This window comes from Saccoglossus kowalevskii, chromosome 8, assembly GCF_978046115.1.
Source record: "Saccoglossus kowalevskii chromosome 8, keSacKowa6.1, whole genome shotgun sequence".
NCBI lineage: Eukaryota > Metazoa > Hemichordata > Enteropneusta > Harrimaniidae > Saccoglossus > Saccoglossus kowalevskii.
In genome coordinates, this window is record NC_140648.1 from 6,444,881 (window position 1) to 6,462,302 (window position 17,422).

Sequence of the window (17,422 nt, forward strand, 5' to 3'; positions counted from 1 at the left end):
GTGTGGCCTTTATTTGTTTCATGAAAGGAATTTGGCTCACTATTTACGAAAAGTGTTATCTGATCCGGCTAGCAAATTACCATTACCTACACCTTCTCCTACCCTATCTGTCACTTTCACGTATATCATTATCTTCATGTGAATGTATGTGCTTTTATTTGCAATGATTAATGTTAATTTCAATCCTGCCTAAAACAATTAAATTATAGGACAATAAAGCATGTTATTGTTATTATCATTAAGCGTGCTACGCACGGGGTTCAAGCCAGTTTTTACCAAGTTCTAAACCGCCGGCTCACATGTTGATTTTCGATGACAAGTACAGTATTTCCCAAGATGCAGCGCTTGGTTCAATCAAAATGACGTCACTATTATGGCTGCCGCCAGTGTTTGGAAGAGTTAGTCCGATACAAGGTCTGCGAAAATGTCGACCACAGATGGTATGTTACTGTTTCTTCGCTTGCCTTTGGGGAGAATTATATCAAGATGAGTGTTCGACAAAAGCTTCGATCGTCGTCTGATGGGCAGATCGATGTCCCCGACGAATTACGGACTAGAACTTCGGGCTGCAAAGTTAACCAGGAAGACGATTATGATGTTGACGATTTCAAAGCGGCTACCTTACCGAGACACGTGCGAATCAACCGCGAACACTCGTCGACGAAGGTAGAAGTACAAGGTAAAGAGAAACGTAAGGCACGTAGTAGGGGGCCGTTGAAATCCATGAAAAAAATGATGGTGAAGTTTGTACAGACTCTTATGGTTGGTCCAACTCAGCGAAATCAGCTGTCGTACCCCGCCCACAGTGCACAACAACAACATGGTCCTAGGCCTAGGCCTAGGCCTAGACCCAGACCAAGTAGTAAAAGTCCGAATGCCAGGGAGAGACCACCCCACGACGCTGTGAAGTCACAAAATACAGGTGTTACGAACGACGATCATACACATGTAGTCGAGAATGGACAAACTGAAAGTCAAACAAGCTCGACCTCACAGCAAAGTTCTCCCCGAATAAACGGTAGATTGCTTCCTGGGCTATGTGGCGTGAGGAATCTCGGTAACACTTGTTTCATGAACGCCGTGATCCAGTGTCTGAGTAACACTGATATGATGGCCGAGTATTTTGTTATGGATTCTTTTCAATCTGATCTGCGCAACAAACACATTAAAAGAAATAGCCGAAAATTTGGCAGCAAAGGTGAGATCACGGAACAGTTCGCAATACTATTAAAAGCTTTGTGGTCATCTCAATATGTACCCCAACTTAGTCGTGACTTCAAAGCTATTGTATCAAAATATGGAGCTCAATTTAAAGGTAGCAATCAACACGATGCTCAGGAATTTCTTATGTGGCTATTAGACAAAATCCACGAAGATTTGAACTGCGCCACAAAGAAGAAATTCAAGTACAGAAAGGTGAGTTTTATCCTAGAGTTTATATTTTATATTAAGCTTAAAATATGGCGAGCAAAGTTCACATTTTGTACATTCAAACAGTTTCTATATTTGCTTAATGATTCAATACACAAAGATATAGGGGTCATGAGGACATTGTTTTGTACGTTGAACCCTTCTCACTGGCCATATATTTTCTTGTCTCAAGCACTCTGACATTGCTACTATTTTTTTGATAATCCCCCAGAAATAAAAAAAAAACACTGAGGTAACTATAAAAGATAGAGGCTGTTGAGCTTCCATTCTATTAATGAATAACTTTGAACTATAAACATTAGTTATTAATAACAGTTTTATCACTATGCCGATTCTAATCCAGATAAAACCAGACCTAGCCATGAGTTATACATACGTATACATGTATATTACTAATTCATGATATTTATTTGATCTTGAACCTGTGTAACCTCAAGACATTGTAGCAACTACAAAATGTATGTCATGTATGTGGTTATAATATCTAGACCATTGTGAATACCGTACATAGTTATTAGTAGTACCACTTAGTTTTTTTTTCATATTTAAACAGTTCAATAATAATTTTTCATTTAAGAGGGACAATGTACTTTTCTGGACTAGAAATTGATTTTTTTATTGATTTTTATAGTGGTGTTTTATTTTTGTCGAGGTCCTTATTTAGGCCAGACTTTTATTATCCCTTGTTTCGCAAACCCGCCGAATGAACAGGAGCCAAAAATGAAATAAAAATATAATTTTATTTCAGCGTAATTTCTCGCACCCGTAAACACAAAAAAATGCTAAAAAAATATTATTTTTATCTTCATTTTTTTACCGCCCGCCGCATAACAAATCCAAGTTGCATTTTCGTGGGAGTATCATGATCAAAGTACCAAAGTCTCACGCAGATGAGAAACAAGGTTATACATGGAATAAAATTTTATTGCATTTCTTCTCTCCGATCAATGATCTCACTGACAATTCTTTGAGAATCACACAAATCTAATGGAAAAAAAGAATTAATTTAATTTTTTTTTCGCCCTCCTAAAAAAAAAATTGCCTTATAAAAACTCGCGAAACAAGGAATAAAAAAAGTCTGGCCTTAATTAAAATATTCTGGAAAACAGATTAAGTGGTTAGTTCTAAAATTACAATCATTTTTAATTATAATATCAGTAAATGTTGCTGTTTTTGTGACATTTTGGATTGACCATTGCTTTTAGAAAATATATTACATTATTGTACCGATACTTTAATGCTGTAAATATATGCAAGCAAAAAATCATTTAGGCAGTAGACAATCTTGATATTTTGCTGTTCAACAGAATGCAAATAAAACAAACAGGCACCAAAGCTCTATTTTGCTTTCCAGTAAAAAATTCTTACAGAGAATAACTTCTCCAATTCCATCCTTTATGTTTGCAAATTATGGTACCTGCCATTCCATTTGTTAATTAAGTTCAAATTTATTTAATCTTAATAAATATAAAATAATTTTATCAAGTTCAAATTTAATTAATCTTAATAAATAAAAAAAAATATTATTATTTTTACCTTCCTGCTAGACTGTGGAAATACATGGCTGGAAAATAATAGAACTGGTGACATGTCAAATAAATTATATTGTCAGAATCAACAACTATTTGCGCCATTCTGACAATCTGTTTTCCCATGTTTACATATAGCAGGTTTGACATCTCTTGTGAGGAGCTTAAATCTTGCTTCTGCTGTTCTTACTAAGCCCTTATATCAGACTTTGTAATGGAGTGTTTGTTGTGAACAAACGCATTGAATTAACTATATTGTAGTTACAGTGTAGATTGACTATTTCCATAATTATTATTATAAATTCAGTGCTGTCAAGCACCAACCCTTGACACCTGTTCTTACCGTTGGTGTGTCAAGAGGTGTCACAGATACATTCATATTATTGAACATACTGTGGAATACTTTATTTTCGCTGGAATTAATTTTCGCTGAAAAGGCTTTTAGGGCGTTTTGTATGGAATTTATTTTCACTGATTTTTGATTAGTTTAATGTGAAACATAGGAAAAAAAGTATATTCGCTGGATTTTATTTTCACTGAATCATCCCTTCAGCGAAAATAGCGAAAAAAAATTCCAAGCGAAAATAAAGTATTCTACAGTAGTCACCCCAATTATTATCACTCTAATAATAAAATATATGTACATGTACCAGAAAACATATTTCATACACCTACACACATACATAATACTACACAGTAATTACAGATGCATGCTGAGCTTTGAAAACTGCATGTATGTTATTATTTAAGGGATTATTTTGATTTGGAACAAATGCCAAATTTAAATTGTGTCATCACATTGGTATTTAAGTAATTCACAACAATTTGAATATTTGGACACCATCCCTATTGACAAAAGTTGTTTTCATGTACGGTTTCCTGTTTTTCGCAATCTGTGTCAGGTTATGTCATATACTGTATTCGCGTCTATTAGAAGCACATTACTAATGTTTACTTGTCATTGAGGTTGGTGTTTATTTGTTTGATTGCCTTGCCTTACATGGAATAATAATTATAGCATTACTTTCATAGTGAATTTTGTTTGTGTTGTATAATTTCTTTTTGCGTATGTACATGTACATTTATAACATAGTATTCTTCTTGCATAGTAAATATTATAGAGAAAGCCTGCCATCTTGGGGAGATGGCCGACAGTAAACAATACAGTGTTGTTTCTTTGCTTTGCACCAGTAGCAATCGTAATTACATTGAGTTATAAACTGGAATTTGATTTTTAACTCTGTTTCATGCCTTTGACAAAAAAAACAACGTGCATGTTTTTTGGCGATCCGCTCCGCTAGGATTGCCCTTATAATCACTTTTGTCGTTTTGTGTGTGTGTGTGTCTGTGTGTGTACATTTCCAGTGTTCACTATTATTTCTTCTGTGATTTTTTTGGCTTGGCCGATTTCGTTCAAACTTGGCAGGTAGGTCACATCTTAACCCTAGTTATAAGGAAAAATCTGAAAATTTTTTTTGGCCCACTGTTGCCATAGCAACAGCCAAAAAACTGATTTTTGGATAGCTTCGCGCCAAATGTATCTCCTCCTACAAATTTGGGATAAAACACTTCAGACATAGCTCATTCTACTCAGCTTGAGTGTGGGCACAAAGTTACCATTTGAATTTTTGATATCTGTTTTCATTACCGAGAAATTTGACCCTAAAGTTGGGGTAACTTTTCACCAGCAACGGCTTTTAACTCCTCTGTGATTGTTTCGGCTCGGCCGGTTTTGTTCATACTTCACAGGTAGGTCGTGCCGTCACTAATTGGAAAACAATCCTGGCCCACCATTGCCATTGCAACATCCAAAAACTGATTTTTGAATACTTTCGCCCCAAATGTATTACCTCCTACCAGTTTTATCGGTGTCGCTGGGTGTATATGATAAAGGGAAGTTGTGCAACCAAATTTGCCGAGTTCACAGTTTTTCGCCAATAAAAAAATAACTAAGGCAACAACTCACGGTTTTTCAGCATTTTTGTAATAAAGACATTATTCTCCATCAATAATCCGCCCAAAACAGGAACATTTCTACTAATTCTTGTGTTTTTTCGACGTTTTTCGAAAAACCTGCGATTAGGCTGTGAAAGTAGAACATTCCGGAGGGGGCGAAATGGAAGAGCCATATTTAACGCTTAAAAATAGAACGCGTATTTTGACCTCTATGCGGTCGTCGCCAAAGAGCCTGGCGTCCATCGCCTGGCAATGCTCTTCCGTTTCACCAGTTGCGTTTTTTTTGCTAAAATTTGGGCAGTACTGTCAGTCACGAAAATTGATGAATAAATTAATACACATAAAATATGAATCACAGGCTAATTCAATGGTCACCGAACACTCCACTGTGGCAAGATAGTAGCGTACTGTATATTTGACCCAGATTTGACAAGCGTGGTACAGTTTTTTGCGCGTGTCCGTAATAACGCGCACAAAGGATTGTGGGACAGAGTCCTTTATTTGCTGGCATTCTTGACTTTTGACTGCAGTTCTTTTTTATATTTTAGAGTAAATGCTTTTGATATGCTCTTAGGTTTCTTAATATCCGTCTGAAATTCTGGACTGTGGTCATATAATTTTCGATTAGGAGTCGTATATTTAAATAACTCACCGTGACTAATGTTTTGCATTATGAAGTATATTTTTATGAAGGTCAACACACTGTACTTTAGGTAAATATTTACCATCTCGTTATTTCATTATTTCGCTTTCCAGCATTTACAGGAAACGCTTCATTCTAGAAAATGCTATCGCAAAACTGTTGGAAATAATAAATGTAACAGCAGAATACGTCCTAGCACAGTCACTCGACTAGGAGAGTGATTGTGGTCCTAGTAATAAACTAAGTGACTTCCAAAAACTGAATGGTGTTTGCGAACTTCGTATTAGTTATAAACCGACGTTAGCTTCACGTTTATGTCACACCATGGAAACAGCCAAAAACATGGTGCTTGTTTTTGAGCGGAGCGGATCGCCAACCAGCCTACCGGCTTGTTTAAATGTCTGTCACGTGAATGGAAGCTTTGTTCAGCAGTCTGTAGTATTGGATTCCCAGGTGTATGACACCGGTATTTATGATCTTATGCATGTACATTAATCAGTCTGATGAAACTGGTGGTCTGGGTGTGTCAGTCTGATAAAACTGGTGGTCTGGGTGTGTCAGTCTGATGAAACTGGTGGTCTGTGTGTGTCATTCTGATAAAACTGGTGGTCTGTGTGTGCCAGTCTAATAAAACTGGTGGTCTGTGTGTGTCAGTCTGATAAAACTGGTGGTCTGTGTGTGTCAGTCTGATAAAACTGGTGGTCTGTGTGTGTCAGTCTGATAAAACTGGTGGTCTGTGTGTGTCAGTCCAATAAAACTGATGGTCTGTGTGTGTCAGTCTGATGAAACTGGTGGTCTGTGTGTGCCAGTCTGATAAAAATGGTGGTCTGTGTGTGTCAGTCTGATAAAACTGGTGGTCTGTGTGTCAGTCTGATGAAACTGATGGTCTGTGTGTGTCAGTCTGATTAAACTGATGGTCTGTGTGTGTCAGTCTGATTAAACTGATGGTCTGTGTGTGTCAGTCTGATAAAGCTGGTGGTCTGTGTGTGTCAGTCTGATGAAACTGGTGGTCTGTGTGTGTCAGTCTGATAAAACTGATGGTTTGTGTGTGTCAGTCTGATGAAACTGGTAGTCTGTGTGTGTCAGTCTGATGAAACTGGTGGTCTGGGTATGTCAGTCTGATGAAACTGGTGGTCTGTGTGTGTCAGTCTGATGAAACTGGTGGTCTGTGTGTGTCAGTCTGATGAAAAAGGTGGTCTGTGTGTGTCAGTCTGATGAAACTGGTGGTCTGTGTGTCAGTCTGATGAAACTGGTGGTCTGTGTGTGTCAGTCTGATGAAACTGGTGGTCTGTATGTGTCAGTCTGATGAAACTGGTGGTCTGTGTGTGTCAGTCTGTTAAAACTGGTGGTCTGTGTGTGTCAGTCTGATAAAACTGGTGGTCTGTGTGTGTCAGTCTGATGAAACTGGTGGTCTGGGTATGTCAGTCTGATAAAACTGGTGGTCTGTGTGTCAGTCTGATGAAACTGATGGTCTGTGTGTGTCAGTCTGATTAAACTGATGGTCTGTGTGTGTCAGTCTGATAAAGCTGGTGGTCTGTGTGTGTCGGTCTGATGAAACTGGTGGTCTGTGTGTGTCGGTCTGATGAAACTGGTGGTCTGTGTGTGTCAGTCTGATAAAACTGGTGGTCTGCGTGTCAGTCTGATGAAACTGGTGGTATGTGTGTGTCAGTCTGATAAAACTGGTGGTCTGGGTGTCAGTCTGATGACACTGGTGGTCTGCGTGTCAGTCTGATGACACTGGTGGTCTGTGTGTGCCAGTCTGATGAAACTGGTGGTCTGTGTGTGTCAGTTTGATGAAACTGGTGGTCTGTGTGTGCCAGTCTGATGAAACTGGTGGTCTGTGTGTGCCAGTCTGATGAAACTGGTGGTCTGTGTGTGCCAGTCTGATGAAACTGGTGGTCTGTGTGTGCCAGTCTGATGAAACTGGTGGTCTGTGTGTGTCATTCTGATAAAACTGGTGGTCTGTGTGTGTCAGTTTGATGACACTGGTGGTCTGTGTGTGTCAGTTTGATGACACTGGTGGTCTGTGTGTGTCAGTCTGATGAAACTGGTGGTCTGTGTGTGTCAGTCTGATGAAACTGGTGGTCTGGGTATGTCAGTCTGATGAAACTGGTGGTCTATGTGTGTCATTCTGATAAAACTGGTGGTCTGTGTGTGTCAGTTTGATGACACTGGTGGTCTGTGTGTCAGTCTGATGAAACTGGTGGTCTGTGTGTGTCAGTCTGATAAAACTGATGGTTTGTGTGTGTCAGTCTGATGAAACTGGTGGTCTGGGTATGTCAGTCTGATTAAACTGATGGTCTGTGTGTGTCAGTCTGATAAAGCTGGTGGTCTGTGTGTGTCAGTCTGATGAAACTGGTGGTCTGTGTGTGTCGGTCTGATGAAACTGGTGGTCTGTGTGTGTCAGTCTGATAAAACTGATGGTCTGTGTGTGTCAGTCTGATAAAACTGGTGGTCTGGGTGTGTCAGTCTGTTAAAACTGGTGGTTTGTGTGTGTCAGTCTGATAAAACTGGTGGTCTGTGTGTGTCAGTCTGATGAAACTGGTGGTATGTGTGTGTCAGTCTGATGAAACTGGTGGTCTGTGTGTGTCAGTCTGATGAAACTGGTGGTCTGTGTGTGTCAGTCTGATGAAACTGGTGGTCTGTGTGTCAGTCTGATGAAACTGGTGGTCTGTATGTGTCAGTCTGATGAAACTGGTGGTCTGTGTGTGTCAGTCTGTTAAAACTGGTGGTTTGTGTGTGTCAGTCTGATAAAACTGGTGGTCTAGTCTGGGTGTGTCAGTCTGATAAAACTGGTGGTCTGTGTGTGCCAGTCTGATAAAACTGGTGGTCTGTGTGTGTCAGTCTGATAAAGCTGGTGGTCTGTGTGTGTCAGTCTGATGAAACTGGTGGTCTGTGTGTGTCAGTCTGATGAAACTGGTGGCCTGTGTGTGTCAGTCTGATGAAACTGGTGGTCTGTGTGTGTCAGTCTGATAAAACTGGTGGTCTGTGTGTGTCAGTCTGATAAAACTGGTGGTCTGTGTGTGTCAGTTTTATGACACTGGTGGTCTGTGTGTCGCAGTCTGATGACACTGGTGGTCTGTGTGTGCCAGTCTGATAAAACTGGTGGTCTGTGTGTGTCAGTCTGATAAAACTGGTGGTCTGTGTGTGTCAGTTTTATGACACTGGTGGTCTGTGTGTCGCAGTCTGATGACACTGGTGGTCTGTGTGTGCCAGTCTGATAAAACTGGTGGTCTGTGTGTGTCAGTCTGATAAAACTGGTGGTCTGTGTGTGCCAGTCTGATAAAACTGGTGGTCTGTGTGTGTCAGTCTGATAAAACTGATGGTCTGTGTGTGTCAGTCTGATAAAACTGGTGGTCTGTGTGTGTCATTCTGATAAAACTGGTGGTCTGTGTGTGTCAGTCTGATAAAACTGGTGGTCTAGTCTGGGTGTGTCAGTCTGATGAAACTGATGGTCTGTGTGTGTCAGTCTGATAAAACTGATGGTCTGTGTGTGTCAGTCTGATAAAACTGATGGTCTGTGTGTGTCATTCTGATAAAGCTGGTGGTCTGTGTGTGTCAGTCTGATAAAACTGGTGGTCTGTGTGTGTCAGTCTGATGAAACTGGTGGTCTGTGTGTGTCAGTCTGATTATTTAAAATTGATTATTTTGTGAAAGCTGCCAAATCATAAAAATGTCAACATTGTTTTGGCTGGAGGTGTCTTTTGGTATTATCATTCTACTTTAAAAATTTATGTTGCTGTTATTAAATGTTAGCAGGGTATAGTTTAATGATGACTTATATGTCGGTTTGTCAAAAGTCTCCATTCCATCTTCTAAGAATACCCATTGATATGTATCACATTATACTTTATTTAAACTTTTTGTGTACAGATTCCAAATCATTTTGTCTGCTAATTCCATCTGAAACCCCTCCAGTAGTAATATTGGTACCTCCCTTAATGATTACAAATTAGAATGGAATGTCCATTCATGGTTTATGCTGCTCTTTCTTTGGTCTTATAATAAGGATTATTTTCATTCACACTTGCTGTAAAAGAAGAATGTGTTCCTTTCATAGTCCTACCCATAGAGTCTGTATTCGGGGTCAATAAACTTTTTAATATCACTCCACTGGTGGAGCACTTTTTCTATTTTTGTCATGTAGCAAAAGTTTACAATTACCCATCTTGTTTCAAACTGAACATGTACTAAAGTGACATTTTTAACCCAAAATTTTGAAAGGTTAATATGAACAACTTGAATATTCTGTAATATCAATTCTGTTTGAGTATTCAATTAAAAATTACACATTCATTGTGTTTTTTTAATTTGAATTTTGATTTATACAATTATAAATGACTAATTTTAATGTTGAAACATTTTGAATTGCTATGTGACTGTGCATATGAACCTGTAGCCAACATCACTAGAACATTCCGGCATAAGTTGCAGTCACACATAGCTTTTATGGCAGAGGTAAAAGATTTTAGCCTGAAAAAACAAAAGTGAAAGCTTAATACAGGCTAAAAAAGCAAGTACATGTATGAGCAAAATGCAAATCATTTTTAAATTTAGACTATTAGTATGGGCATGAATGGTTAGCTTCGGCATGTTGAGATTACCATTATATTTATAACTATTTATTTCAGTATGTCAATTCTGACATGAGAATCATCATGGTCACATTGAGAGACGTTGTGTCTAACAATGAGACTAATTCTACATGTAGTTATTCTGCTGCTTGCACATTGTAAATTTTATTATTTTTATTATTTTTATTATTTTATAATCTTGAAAGTAAAATCTTTACCACACTGATTACTGTAATTGAATAAATACTCAAATTTACCTGAAAGTATTTGTGCCTAATCATCTTACCAGTAATTTGATTCTACTTGTTTATTATTTACACTTGCCTATGTGTACTATGTAAACAAATGATTGTTTTTCCTCTCACCTAAGACAGTACCCGCTGTTTACTTCTCATACTAGACAGCTGTATCTGAGAATAGCCAGGAATTTGAATGTGCCTGTCCAAAAAGCTATAAGAATGATTTTTTAGCATTACATTTGCTACCATTTGCCAACCAAAAAGTTTTGGTCTCCCATGTTTCATATTTATTTACTAATAACATATATTGATCTCCAAAAAATGTAATAAATCCATACTTTCAAAGTACGAGTTATTAGTAAATAAATATAAAAAAACAAACATTTGTTACATACAAGTTATTGGGAAATAAATGTAAATACACCTACTCGCAATGTACAAGTTTTAAAACTAAATAATTAGAATTACGTTGTTCTTATAACATACAAAATATTAGCATTGCAATCATATACCTTAGAAGTAGATGCAACATGCTCGTAACCACAGTCCCCCTATCCCAAGTCTGGAAACGGTCATTGTATTAGGTGTGAATTGGCCTCCTTCCCTGGCAAAGGCACATTGCGAGTATGAGTAAAGCAGTGTCGCGTGATCATTATTAGTATACAGTCGATCACTATTTTTGACATCGTCGGTGCTATGTGTTTTTTTTACAACTTAGTTGTTTATTCTAGAATTCAAGCTTTTTCACATAATTTTTTAATCAGGATATCTGTGTAAGGTCATAATTTAGCCGGCGAGTAGTTCTTTAATTTATCTATTTTACCAGCAGCGACACATTTATGGAACAAATTTTCATACCTTTACCCAGAAATTTTTCCTGTTTGATTTTTGGGGTGATTGAAATGAAATCTATTTTATTTACCCTTCTTCTCGGCGCGAAACCAATATTTGTCTTCGATTTTGATATTTTATGATCGAAGCATATCATTAAAAATTGGTGGGCTGATTTGTTATTTGTCGCACCGCATTTCAAAAAAAATAATTTACATACAAAAATTGAAGCATTGTTTTATATTTTTGCTTCAAATATAGGCATTAGTTGTTGTATAGTTGATTTAAATTGTTATGAACCCCCAAGAATCAGAAATATTTTCGATCGACCACTTTAACATAAACGATGCCGTTTTCACAAGATTTGTTTAGCGATGTCAGCATGTTGGTACGCGCTTTTTTTTTTCCTTATTAAAACTAGAAGATGAACATAATTTCCAATATTAATCCTTACATGGCAGGAACTCAATATTGATGAGTTGGTAGGCTGGTTTTAATGCGTATCAGGGTTCAAAAACCACAAATTCTTTAGTGCTAATTTTGTTTACATGTTTTGTTTACGTTGTAGTTGCCCGAATTTGAGGTCAATGTGAAGTCATACAATGAGGTATCGCTTTGCATGATGGTAAATTTGCCGATTTTAATGAATATTCTGACGGTATTGTAAAAATGTCTGACTTCCGGGGTGTGAACCCACAACGTAGTTCAAGACAAAAGAACGCTAGTCGTTTCCAGAAGGGGGATAGAGGGACTGTGTCGTAATAAAACAGTTTCGGCAGAGTAGGACCGATCTTGGTGGGGACATTTTGTCCTACTTGTCACTTGTCTGGGGGACACCCATACAGCCATTATTAGTGCTCAAGTATGTAAATAAAATATTGTATATAGTTCTAGAATTATTAATTCAGTGTATTTATTGTTTTACTGAATGACGCAGTACCACCAACTGCATGCATAATATATTGCCAATGTATGATGGTACTAGTATATTTGTGTAGACGCCTGTCCGGCCACACTTTTAGGTTCTCCCATCAACAAAGCACATACATGATGTTTTTGTTCCTATAATAGTTTAAATTGACTATTTAAACACGGTACATGTACATGCATATTACTTTACGGAGTCTTTATTTAGCAATTTAATTAAAGTCATATTTAAAACATTCCAGTTAAAGAAAGAAAAACCAATGTCTTTAAATCCATCATCCTTTTTACATTGTGTCAAAGTTCCCCACAGATAAGACCTGAAAAGAAATAAATAAAGTCTTGTTTCAAAATCTACATGAAAAAATACAAAAAAATGTTACAATTATTACCGATTATATTCTATGGAAGAATGTGAATACGTTACCATTCTTTCTAGGTTCAGCTAACCTATCTGGGATTGATACCGTAAGTGGGTGTGTTTTTATATCATTGAATCTCGCCAGTATAAAGATATATGGCTTGGTGAATGCAGACAGCTTCAAAATTTCGTAGATTTGCCACCCTGTATATGTGCTTTCAAAGCGAGTGTCACGGTCACATACGTACGTGTATATTAATAGTGATGTGGCTGAGACATCATGTCCACTAGTGACCGCAGTAACTAATACCCCCTTGAGGCGAAGCGATGCCATGCAAAGTGTACGTTTGTTGTCTACCGATACTTCACACCTGTTTTATTCTTGCTATATAGGGTAATTCGCAACACATACAAGATTCTATCGCCTGAATTCATTGATAGATCTAAATTCCATGTACAGAGTAACAAAAGCCAAGCCTTTGCTTTGAGTTCAAATCAGAGTATAAGTTTGAGTTGTACAAATCTGAATGTTGCCTCACCCCTATGATTTGAAACAGGTCGTTTTCATCATGATTTAATCAAATCAAGGCTGTGTATGATTTGAAACAGGTCGTTTTCATCATGATTTAATCAAATCAGGGCTGTGTATGATGCGAATGTTATCAAAGACAATTGTAATTTTTTATTTGATTGCGAGTTATACACACAATTTTGGTCGCAATATCACAATTGTTAATAATCTACAGATTAATAAAATCTAATCTGTGCTGAAAAGCTTAATTTTGTATGTTCTCATTATACAGTACATGGCAACTTTCGAAATACCTTGAAAAAAAGAAATACTTTATACTTAAAATAACAAATAATATAATATTTATATGTTGTGTACATAATTTAATAACATCACTTCTTATCTGTTATGTACAAGTGATTATTTTTTTTTGGTAACTTAAATTCTGGGCTGGGCAGTTGTGTGGCGGCATGTCGCAATATTAAAAGTACAACTTATACAATGTACATTTCTCTCAAAGTTTATACTGCCTTCTAGTGGAACCTTTTTTCTTTGTTTTTTTAGTGCAGTTATATCAATAAGATATTTGTACATTCATTAACATGTGTTGTAATAATCCAGCTGTAAATGTTATTTTTTTTATCTTACATTATGTCAAATTTTGGGAAATTACAAATTTAGGCAGTAATGGTCAATCTAGTTACTCTTCCTTTGTCAGTTTTATTTTAGATGAAAAGAGAGGTATATGTGGGGGAAGTTCTCGTTGTTACAATAACTCAAAACAGTTTTGTTTTCTTCTTGTAAGTTGTAGTAAATGCATTAATTATTCACTGGGTTTTAATTTCCCTATTTTCGCTGATAAATAAAACCCACTAAATTAAATCTATATGAACATGTAAAATAACAATACAACTCATTATTTCCTTTGATAAGTTGGTGAAATTAAATCACAGTGAATATGCTCAAGACATCAAAATAGTGAAATTAAATGTCAGTGAAAATAAATGGTTTTACAGTAACTCATGCAATTTTTATCTGACATCTTCAAAACTTGGAAATCTGAATGTCAACCAAGTTTAATTTTGGTGTTATGAAAATATATGTAGTTGTATTTTCCACATAAATTTTGTTTGGATATATTATTGTATTGTTTCAGATGTTTATCCTCACTCTCTCATGCAAAGAGAAGATCGTACCAAGCAGAAAGTGCATTGTTAGTTTGTATTTATCCTGAATTCTTAATATCTAGATTGTAATAATTTTTGTTTTGTTTTGTTTTTTACACAGAGCATTTCTAGCAAGTCAATTGAAGTACTTGCAGCTGAAGCCCAAGCTAATTACATGCGTTACAATAACAGCTTTGTCTATGATCTATGCCAAGCGCAGTACAGATCAACGTTAACGTGTCCAAATTGTAGGAGACAACGGAATACATTTGAACCGTATCTGTGCCTATCATTGCCTCTACCACAGAAGAATCATAGACTTATCAAAGTGGTTGCTGTGTATGGAAACCAAATACCAAACATGGTACAAGTCGGTGTTTCCTTAGAGGCTACTGACATTGTGGCTGATCTGAGGCAAGCTATAGCTAAATGTTGTGGTATTCCTGTAACACAGGTAAATACGTACTTCCCGTAGTTGTATTTGTCGGTCAGTATAGTGTATTTTTGACTTACTTGTAGACAATATTTAAAAAGCATATGTGTTCAGTTGCATTAATTACAGTCTCTCATTCATTCTGTGAGTGAACCTGCAATCATTTATATTCTGAGCATGAATTATCTCTTTGAATGTATTCTCTAAGTATGAATGAATATTAATTAACAGGGGAGAGGGGTTGCTATGACTACCATATCACAGTTGTCATGAGTGACACTGTTAGGGAATGTCTAATATTACTAATTTAAAAACCCTTGTTCAGCCTAATAATTACCTATATTTATATTCACAAGAAATCAGCTTTTTCATGAGGTCATTAGTCAAACAATGGTACACGATACTGTCTTGGACGAAATCCAAGATGGCCAACACCAATATGGATTAAATGCAGGTCTTATTACAAACATCAGCTTTTTATAAATCATTAAAATCACAAAAATCAAAATTATTGAATCTGACTTAGATTCTAATCTGGTGGTTGGTTATAAATGAATTGTAAGTAGTCTTGTTCCTGTGTGTGTTTCTGTATAAGTTTTATTTCATTTATTGTCTTTGATAGACTCACAGAATATTCATAACGTATTAGAAACATTTATTCATGGGAAACCAAACAGATGGATATCAAGTGTAAGGTTTACAACTTAAAATTAAAATTCTTAGAAAATAAAAAAATCTGAATTTGAAACCAAAATATTTCTACTTATCCCTCAGCTTGTGCTGACTGAAGTGTACATTGATGGTTTCCAGAGATCATTTCGAGATGATCAACCGTTGACAGATATCCATGATGGTGATGTAATCTATGCAATAGAAACCCCACATACGCCGCAAGTAGCATGTGTTAAACAACCAACACTCGGTGGACCTAGCAATGGCCCTATTGATGAAACAGTATTTCTTGTACTACTCAATAAAGACAGAGCTGGTGTTCAAGGAAAAAGGTATGGCTAAATCACATCTAGAAGTTCTTTCAACTCTGCTGTCATAGATAGCAGTCTGTCTATCAACAATTACATTTTCATCTTCTTTTTGAAAACTACCAGCTAAATTACTTTGATACTTTATATGTAGTTCATTTCATGACAATATCTTCTGTTCTTTATTTTTAGCACATATTTTTTATAATTTTGATTCAAAATGTACGTTTCTTTTAGGGATAGAACTCTAATAGACAAAATGGAGTGTGAACTCAAACCAAAATCTTTAGTCCTAATAATACCTTTGAAAATAAAACAGTGGTGCATAGCAAAGTGCACTGTGTGTACATCATGCTGTTTGAGGGAGAATTGAAGATCTTTCCATTTTCACAGGTTTGGACGACCCATTTCTTTTGCTGCATCAAGAAATCTAAATTACATGCAACTACAAAAAGTGGTGTTGAAAACAATGGGAGTTAGACAACCTGATGCTGCTTTGAATAAAGTAAGTAAACCTAAACCTCTGCTAATTATCTTTTCTTTAATGTTTCAATTTTCGCTGAAATTATTTTGTGTGTGTTTTGTATGGAATTTATTTTCACTGATTTCTGAGTTGAATGTGAAATATAGGAAAAAAGGTATATTCGCTGAATTTTTAATCATTCCTTCAGCGAAAATAGTGAAAATTAATTCCAAGCGAAAATAAAGTATTTTACAGTAGCTACTGTCTAATTTTGTATATATCAGCTGGCTTGATCTATCTATTATAATCCATGCTATTTATTATAAAAGTGTAATATGCTATTATTCTAAATTGCTATTTTGCAGGGACCTGTTTTCAAACTCTGTGTGGTAAACAGTGAAGGGAGCAAAAGTTACATATCACCAGATGAAGGGCGCCCTCTTTGTTCAGAGTTAGTTGAGCGGATGATGACTATAAGCAGTGATGAAGGTGGTCCAACACATGTGAAGATCTTATTAGAATGGGAAGTAGATATCAGAGATTGGTAAGTGCTGACATTTGTAAGTCTGAAGTGGGAAGTAAGTTTCAGAGATTGGTAAGTGCTGACATTTGTAAGTCTAAGGTGGGAAGTAGATATTAGAGATTGGTAAGTGCTGACATTTGTAAGTCTGAAGTGGGAAGTAAGTTTCAGAGATTGGTAAGTGTTGACATTTGTAAGTCTGAGGTGGGAAGTAGATATCAGAGATTGGTAAGTGCTGACATTTGCAAGTAGAAAGAAAGTTTCTGATAAGTGGAGTGGGAAGTGTGTGTTTGGTAAGTGGAGTGGGGAGTAAGTGTCTGGTAATTCTAGAGTGGGAAGTAAGTGTGATTAGTAAGTGGAGTAAAAGTTAGTGTCTAATTGGTCAGTCTAGAGAGGGAAGTAGGTGTCTGATTGGTAAGTGGAGTGGGAAGTAGGTGTCTGGTAAGTGGAGTGGGAAATTGGTTTCTGATTGGTAAGTGGAGTGGGAAGTAGGTGTCTGGTAAGTGGAGTGGGAAGTAGGTTTCTGACTGGTAAGTGGAGTGGGAAGTAGGTGTCTGGTAAGTGGAGTGGGAAGTAGGTGTCTGGTAAGTGGGGTGGGAAGTAGGTGTCTGGTAAGTGGAGTGGGAAGTATGTTTCTGATTGGTAAGTAGAGTGGGAAGTAGGTGTCTGGTAAGTGGAGTGGGAAGTAGGTGTCTGGTAAGTGGAGTGGGAAGTAGGTTTCTGGTAAGTGGAGTGGGAAGTAGGCTTCTGATTGGTAAGTGGAGTGGGTAGTAGGTGTCTGGTAAGTGGAGTGGGAAGTAGGTTTCTGGTAAGTGGAGTGGGAAGTAGGTTTCTGATTAGTAAGTGGAGTGGGAAGTAAGT

General features: G+C 36.9%; 1 protein-coding gene across 1 annotated transcript in view; it reads left to right on the forward strand.

Moving 5' to 3' along the window:
* Positions 1-363: 363 nt before the first annotated feature.
* The window catches only part of LOC102803974 (ubiquitin carboxyl-terminal hydrolase 31-like), a 29,351-nt gene continuing 12,292 nt past the window's right edge, over positions 364-17,422 (forward strand). Inside the window, exons 1-5 of the mRNA XM_078011035.2 lie at positions 364-1,416; positions 14,287-14,619; positions 15,373-15,602; positions 15,972-16,083; positions 16,407-16,585. Of these exons, the coding sequence (XP_077867161.1) occupies positions 487-1,416; positions 14,287-14,619; positions 15,373-15,602; positions 15,972-16,083; positions 16,407-16,585 (1,784 nt within the window). The 5' untranslated portion in view covers positions 364-486. The remainder of the gene's footprint in view (positions 1,417-14,286; positions 14,620-15,372; positions 15,603-15,971; positions 16,084-16,406; positions 16,586-17,422) is intronic.